The following is an 8,203-nucleotide window of genomic DNA, read 5'->3' on the forward strand; positions in this document are numbered from 1 at the left end:
CATAATCTTGCACCTAAGTGTCTGATATTCAAATTTCGCTTTCTGGGTCAAAACTACTCGAATTTCCTCACTCACGTTGTTACGACTGAATCGAAAAAAAAACTAGGCAAATCTAAAACTTCCTGAATTCAAGCCTTTTTTGAGAAAACTGCCAACATTTCCCATCCATGATCCACTTTCTAAAAAGGCCATTTATTTCTGTCTAGAATGATGTACAAATGCTCATTTTGCCACCGAGAAATGAGCAAAAATCGGACGAAAAACATGGAATTTTGGCATAATCTTGAACCTAAGTGTTTGATATTCAAATTTGGGTTCTTGGGAAACTTCGAATAAAGGCCATTTAGTTATCTCTGGAATGATGTAAAAACGTGCGTTCTTGCTCATTTTGCTTCCGAGAAACATGCAAAACGGGACGGAAAAGATGAAATTTTGCAATAATCTTTGCAATATTATTCAATAAAAACGTTGGTTGCATGCAGCCAGATCTTGTGAGCTTTGCATTTTCAACTGACTGTAAACTTTTCTTGTATCAAAATGCCTTAGAAAATGACAATTTTCTCTAAAATTCTAAAAGAATAGTTCATCATTTCTTCTAATTTGCATCGATATGATTGCAGGGTGCTTATTTTAAGCGACAAAATACCGAGAAAACAGTCTTCCAATGCGGTATTATTCAACAGAAATGGTTCAACCCTCGATGTGCGATTATTTAATAAAACTTTACATGTTTCTAAATAGTGTGAGCTTCGCACGTTCAACTGACGAAGTTTCTCTTCTTTGCCTTTTTGAAGTTTTTGAAGAAATTGTGTGAATACACACAATTTTTCCACTTCCCAAGGACCTTATGCTTGTAGCACAACACTATTAAAGATAACGTTCTTCCAATCTGACATTATTCAGTAAAAACGTTATGCAGATCTGCAAAATTTCAATACAAATGTTACATCCTACAAAATCGTATGCTAAACTGACTTCAAACTTGTTTTTTCAGTTTTTTGACAAATTTAGACACATTAAGACTTATAAAACTGACATGTTCTCTTAAATCGCTCCGATTTTATGCCGGAAACTTCAAAGAAAATGTGTGCTCAATCGGACATTATTCAGTTAAAACGTTACCCATCCAAATATTCAATGAAAACGTGACATGCTTCAACATTTTTTGAGTTTCGCACGCTAAACTGACTTTCAACTTCTTTTTTAGATGATAATGCAACCAAACTGGTTGTTGTATTTTTTTTTTAGATTTTTTGAGAAGTTTAGACTTGAAAAACCGCCAGAAAATGGCAATTTTTTTAAAGCTCTAGAAGTACAGTGTCAATTTTTTTCGATTTGCACGATGCGCTTGAAACTCTTCTATTTTATGCGGCAACTATTAAAGGAAATGTTCTCCCAATCTGATACTATTCAGTAAAAACGTTATTCAGATGTACGAATATTCAATACAAACGTTATATGTTTCCAAATCTTGTGTGTTTCGCAAGTTCAGTTGACTTTAAAAGTTTCTTAAGTCTTTTGAAACACATCAAACTGACCCAACAATACTGATTGGGTAAAAACGTTATAAAGGCGCAAGATTATTCAGGGTCAACGTTGGATATTACAACGTCTTCCGAGACACATTTTTCCAATAAACTCGACTATTAACCTATGAAAATACTTGAGACTGGTGCGGGTACTTTCAAGGTACTTTAAACAGCTTTTAGCTTCCCTTGCAAGTGATTGCAATTCCGTGACTTTCTAACAAATAAAATCCGTCTAGGAATTGCATCAGAGCATGTCCCAATATGACCTTATTTGATAAAAACGTTATTGTCAACGTTGCAGGTCACTGAACGAAAATGTACTTACAGTTTCTTCTAAGGTTTCAACCGATTCATTTGCATCAAACGTTAACGTGTACAGATCACTCACATACAAACTGTCCTTCTTGTAATGTCTTTTCCGTTTTAATGATGCCATTATGTGCGGTTTTTTTGTTATCAGCGGATGGTGTTCCAGTTCATATGATAGCAGTGATTAATTGGGATAATCAGTCCAACCACAAGCAATGTTTTGGCATGTTGGGGAATTTGTAATCTGTTTTTATTTGATGTAAATCACGTTTCACGTTTTTTCGCTGGTTCGATGGTAAGCGCGCACTGGACGAAACTGTTGGCTTTCGATGGAAAAACTCGCCGAAATCACCTGAAGAGTTTTGGTACACCATTTGAACTCAATTGGCTGTTAATCAGCTTGAACAATTAGCTGAAAACCTCGGAACTTCTAAGGCTTCTTAGGCGCAAATATTGCAAGAACATGCCGCACTGCTGGTAGTCAAAAGTGCGAAAGCTATGGTCTATGGTTAATTAAACAATGGCCAAGTGGAAGTAAAAAAAGCCAAATCATTGGTTAGTAGAGCGCAACATTCACTCATCTAGTACGGTTGCAGAACACTGGCCATGTTTTAATTGCAGCTTTTTCGCTTTCTTAATTAATATTCTCGATTTTGTGTCTTGTCTTGCCTGGTTCTGCAGTTGACACTGACCCGGTTTGAAAGCGTTTGGACTTAGATGAGGAGGAGGAACGAAAATTTTGTTCAGTTTTGTTTCAGTTTGTTCGATTCATCTGACCTTCGAGTTGTTGGAAAAGTTTTGAGGAAAATGAAGCAATTGCCAAGCGAACTCACCTTTCGGAAGGTTTCTTCAAAGTGCAACTTCCTGATCAGTTTCCGACATCCCGGATCTTCTTCTTCCAGACCGCATTGCACCAACATTGTCGTTCACTTGCATACAAGGCGCAGAGAATTAGGCAAATTCTCCTCTAGATAAACCGAATTAACATTCCGCCGCCTGGTATATGTGCGATAAACTGGCCTTATCGGGCATTTGAATGAGGTGAACAGTCCCATCCTACTGATAAACATTTTTATGGTCTATTTACCTTGTAGCGCTGGCTTTTGCTGGAAAGTGAACTTTTCGGCAACCGTTCCATTATTGGACGAAATCCGGCTGTTCTGGACAAGTTTGAAGCGACTGAAGCTCGCGCTCGATTTCCCGCACGAAAAAGTTGATACGTTTTCTGGGCGATTGAGCGTTTCCAATTGAAATTCCCAGATCGGGATGAGATCAGATCGAGAAATAAATGCGCGAGGATAAATCCCGAATCAGACTCTCCATATCCCAATTGCGTAAGGTCGACATCGCCCCCATGTGTTTAGTTGCTCTTGAAGCCTTCTTTAGTACAAGATCATGGCTCTGTGGCTGGGAAACTGAGTTTTATCCCGAGTTTTTCCCTAGGGGTTCGAATTTGGTCATCTAGGTTCTTGTGCCAGTTTCGCTTCCAAACCTTCTCCATCCTCAGGCCTTGGCTGGCCAAGGCCTGCGGGTTTTGAGCACTAGAAAATTACACATGCCGCTGGACTACAATTGTTTGTTATTTCATCCGGAAGATAAACATTTATTCGTGTAGGAGCGCCGACAACAGCATCCAGCGAATTAACATGGATACGTAGTTCAGCTGGTCATCCGCTCGATGTGGGTCAGTGGCATACATTAGCGGGATTAACCAGCGGATTTTGGCGTAGATTTGGAGAAAACGCTAATTTTAAAAAACATTCAAAACTCACCCTTCGCTCCTCTTCCTTGGCGGCTTTGAGGTGGCTCTCGATGGCTTCGAGGTCGATCTTGGGCATGGCTGTTTCTATGTTGTAGACGTCGAATGCACCTGAGGGAAGCTTTCGATTACATCGACGTTTTTTCAAAATGGTTTTAAAAGTTTCCAGTGGCAAGCGGATATTTTTGTTGGATCTTAACTGTTAAAAAGGCAAAAAGTGCGGGATCAAAAATATTATTATTTCTAAGTGTTTTTGCTCCTAAATCTTCAAGTTTTGGTTGAGGAATTTTCACTTAATTTACATCACGGACTTGTTTTCCATGTTGTTGTTTTAAATTCGCGGAAAGTTGGACTTCAATGGATTAAACGAGCGATTTTTGGCAAAATCTGAAAAGTGCACTCAAACTGGGTGATTTGCCTTCAATAGCAACTGAATTTTCAAAAATCTTGTTCTGCTATAGGATGTAATTTTGAAACTGTTGCGAAGAGAAAATGTTGCTCCAAATTGCGGAAAAGTTCGATGTTAAAGGAAAATTTCAAAAGTACACTCAAACTGGGTGATTTGACTACGGTAGAGGACAAGTTTTGGAAGGATTTTGAAGAGAACATGTTGCTTTAAATCCTTTGAAAGTTGCACTTAAATGGAAAGTTTGGTCAATTTGTTGAGAAAAATCGATTTCAAACTGGGTGATTTGACTTCGATGAAAAATTGCAATCGCATTTTCAAACATTAATTACCCAACAAACAGCCAAGCCAGAGGTGCAATTTTGCTACAATTTTGAAAAAAAGGTTTTACTAAATTTTTACACTAAACAGTTTTAATTAGAATAGCGAGCTAAAAATGTGTGATTTGACCTCGATGAAAATTGGAACTGCATTTTGAAAAATTCGTCGCGGAACATCTAGAAAACCACAGGAGTAATTTTGGCACGATTATGAAGCAAAAAAAACTTAGAAACCTTTGGAAAGTTGGACTTGAATTGCATATTTGGGCGATTTTTTAAACAGTTGGAAAACTGAGCTCAAACAGTGTTAACGTTAATTATTTCTTGGAAATCAAATTAGCAAAGAACTAGCGAAGTCAGAAGACTTGTTTTGGCAGAATTTTGAAGATAAAATATTGCTTTAAATTCGGGAAATGTGGGAATTAAATGAGACATTTGGAAGATTTTTGGCAAAATTGGAAAAGTGAACTTACGCTGACTGATTCGCTGTCGACAAAAATTCAACTATTTTTCAATAATTAATTACCAAAAAGCTAGTCAAGCTAGAAGATTTATTTTGGCAGGGCATTGAGTATAGAACGTTGCTCTAAACTTGGAAAGGTGCACTTAGATTGAAAATTTTGGTGATTTTTGGAAAAATTTCAAAATTGAACTCGCCCGTGTAGATTTTACTTCGATGAAAATTTCAAAAATTAATTGCCAATATATTGCAAAAATACAATGTGCTTTTAAATTCTTGAAAAGTTGAACTGAAAAGGAAAATTTGGGCGATTTTTGGTGAAATTAGAAATTTCAGTGAAAAAGGCAACACCGTTTTCGAAAATTTATTACGCAAAAAGCAGTCAAGGTAGAGGATTAATATTCGCATGATTTTAAAAAGAAAGGGCTGCTCTGAATATTTTAAAAATTTGCCTTAAATGGAGAATTTGGACGATATTTGGCAAAATCGGAAAACTGAGATAAAAATGTGTGATTTGGTTTCAATGAAAATTGCAACTGAATCTTCAAGAATTAATTGTGAAAAAACCAGCCAAGTTCCAAGAATAGCTTTGGCTCCATTTTGAAAAGAAAATGTTGGTCTAAATCGGTGGGAAGTTGGACTTGAATAAAAAATTTGGGCGATTTTTTGCAAAATTGGAAAAGTGAATTAAAAATGTGTGATTTGATTTCGTTAAAAATTGCAATTGCATTTTTAAAATAAAATTGTGAAAAAACCGGCCACGCTTGAAGAGTAACTTTGACACGATTTTAAAAAGAAAAATTCGTTTTAAGTTATTGGAAAGTTGATCTTAAATGGAAAATTTAGGCGATTTTTGACAAAATTGGAAAAGTGAACTAAAATGTGTGATTTCTCTCCGATGAAAATTGGAAATGAAGTTTCACAAAAAATGTTGTTAAAAAATCGACTAAGTTAAAAAAATAACTGGCACGATTTTGAAAAGAAAATGTTGATCTAAATCTTTGGAAAATTGGACTTCAATAAAAAATTTGGGCGATTTTTGATAAAATTGAAAAAGTGAATTAAAATTGGGTGATTCGACTTGCAACTGCAAGTTCAAAAAATAATTGTGCAAACACCAGCCAAGTTGTACGAGTAACGGTAGCAAAAGAATATTAAAGGAAAACGTTATTGCTTAAAATGTGGCTCTAAATCCGTGGAAGGTTGCACCTGAATGGCAAATTTAGACGATTTTTGGCAAAATTTCATAACTGTGAGTTTGAGTTCGAAGAAAACAATTTTGAAAAATTAATTTCCAAAGAACCAGCCAAGATAGACAACATTTTTGCATCATTTTCAAGCTAAAATGGTGCTCTCTTTGGCCCAACTATCGATTTAAATTGAAAATTTTTGCGATTTTTATCGAACTTTCAAAATCCCGCAGTTTGTCGATTCTGGAGGTCCAAAGCTGCAGGCAATCTCGAAAGCAAATTTCAAAATTTTTAGAGCCTTCGGGTCTATCGGGTTGGCCCCAAAAGATTCCCAATAAATTTCCGTAAATGGCCGTTTCTTTCAGCTTTTCGTTCACAATGCCGATGGTTATTGGTGATTGTTAGGGAAAAATGATGCGAATCCGTTAAGAGTCATAATCGCTGGTTAATTAAGCTAATGTTCGAGCAATGGCGTGAACGAGCAGCGCGACCATCTTGGCTCTAATTAGCGGTCATTACAGCCCCAATAGGGCCCCAAAGGAATTAACACGGCGACCTCGTGCAGGATTAATTGATATTCGTACTCGCTGTGCGATCTGGAAATGTCCATTAATTGGCCGGCTTTTATTGCTTCGATTTCATCAGATTAGTGATGGATGTCTGTAGGGGCTTTCGGGTCACACCGGCCTGAAACCTAATCATCGCTGCCACTCTGAGGAGGGCAAATTGAATTTTGATGAAATTCGCCCGCTCTTTGATGCGCCACTGGAAATTATTCAGGATTTGCATGGGATTTCAATAAAATGCAAATCGCTGGCAAAAAGCTTCGCTTTAGCAATTCATATTTCAACATGGGATTTGGATACTTTTGGGCGACAATGATAAATCGACTAATCGCTCACCGAAGAGTTCAGGATTGCACAGTTTCTTCCTGTCCCGCACCATTGGCACCGATCTTCGATTAACTGGATCGCGCTTGATGGACTGTCGCTTCGGGAAAGTGATCAAACTGCCGAATTGCTGATTGTAGTCGCGTCTTTTTTTCGCGTAGTTGTTTGACTTCATTGCTGAACTGTCCTCGTCCTTTTCCCGGAACTGTTTGGTGAAATCTGCTGGACGGTCTGGATCAGCTGGAGATTTGTTGTCTCAGTGCACCTACCTTCTTTCCTGAACTGGTCCAGCTGCCCCAGGCTGTTCATGGTGTCCGATTTGATTTTTTTGATCTGGATTTCGATTTCCTCCAGTTCCCGATTGGAGTCTCTTCTGAGGGTTTCGGGTTTTTTATCTGCAGGCTCCGAGTGGTTAACTGCAGGCTTCACAATCCTCCCGCTACTCTCTATGGGCGACAGCATTTCCTGCGGGGTTGCTGGCAGCGATTTCTGGCTTAACGGCAGGAAGGAGGGCACCTGCCTGCCAATTCTTCTCTCCTGCTTTGCAGCAAAAGGGTTCTTTGAGACCAGTCAGGATGCGAACGCAAATCGGATGTTTTCAGTTTTTTTTGTAATGTTAAAGCTTATTTATTAATATATTTTAATGTTAATTTAATAAAAAAAGTCTCCATAATAATTTTAAAGCGAATTTAAATTCAAATCAGATGTTTTCCGCCAAAAACGCCAAATCCGTATCGTCGGTTGCCTATCCCGATTGTGACGTAGCAGGTCATATCAGCAAAGTGTCTCGTGTTTATTTTGTTGTTTCCGCGGCTTTGTTTTATTATTTAAGTTATGGTGATTATTATTATCTTGCATAATGGAAAATAGTGACGTATGGATCACAAAATAAGTGGTGTTTTGTGCCAGGATGCTTCAATAAGTGCTCCAAACCAATTCTTTCTAACCGTTGCTCATGATTATGCACGTAAAGTTTTATGGTTCAAAGCAGGCAGACGTGATGTTCCTAAATCAAAATCAATGTTTGTTTGTTGCGAGGATCATTTTAATGAAAGCACGAACAAAAAGCTAATGATGAGGCAGATAGAATATGCCTTTGATCGTACTTTGTGTTCCGGGCAAATTCACATATCCACATATCCGATATCACCATCTTGTTCTCGTGATGACCAAAATACAAATTTAAGAGTTCAGTTTACTTTTAAAGCCGCCAAAGTTAGGTTAAGTTGAATAAGTGAAATTCTATATAATATTTACCTAATTTAAACCAATGCAGACAGATTAGTATATTAAGGAGAGAGCAACTAATAATGAATTTACGGATTTTTACTTACGCTGCT

At 37.5% G+C, this 8,203-nt stretch overlaps 1 protein-coding gene across 2 annotated transcripts in view; it reads right to left on the reverse strand.

The window, feature by feature from the left end:
* The window catches only part of LOC109534242 (schwannomin-interacting protein 1 homolog), a 33,317-nt gene that overhangs the window by 3,794 nt on the left and 21,320 nt on the right, over positions 1-8,203 (reverse strand). Inside the window, exons 7-9 of one of the 2 annotated variants that reach the window (XM_019899837.2) lie at positions 7,133-7,400; positions 6,876-7,082; positions 3,611-3,708 (exon numbers count right to left, since the gene is read on the reverse strand). In XM_019899837.2, coding sequence (XP_019755396.2) covers positions 3,611-3,708; positions 6,876-7,082; positions 7,133-7,400 — 573 coding nt within the window. Of the gene's footprint in view, positions 1-3,610; positions 3,709-6,875; positions 7,083-7,132; positions 7,404-8,203 lie in introns of both variants that reach the window. The other variant, XM_019899836.2, reaches the window with a different exon arrangement.

Source organism: Dendroctonus ponderosae, unplaced genomic scaffold (genome assembly GCF_020466585.1).
Source record: "Dendroctonus ponderosae isolate FM_Combo_2020 unplaced genomic scaffold, Dpon_F_20191213v2 Dpon_F_20191213_11, whole genome shotgun sequence".
NCBI lineage: Eukaryota > Metazoa > Arthropoda > Insecta > Coleoptera > Curculionidae > Dendroctonus > Dendroctonus ponderosae.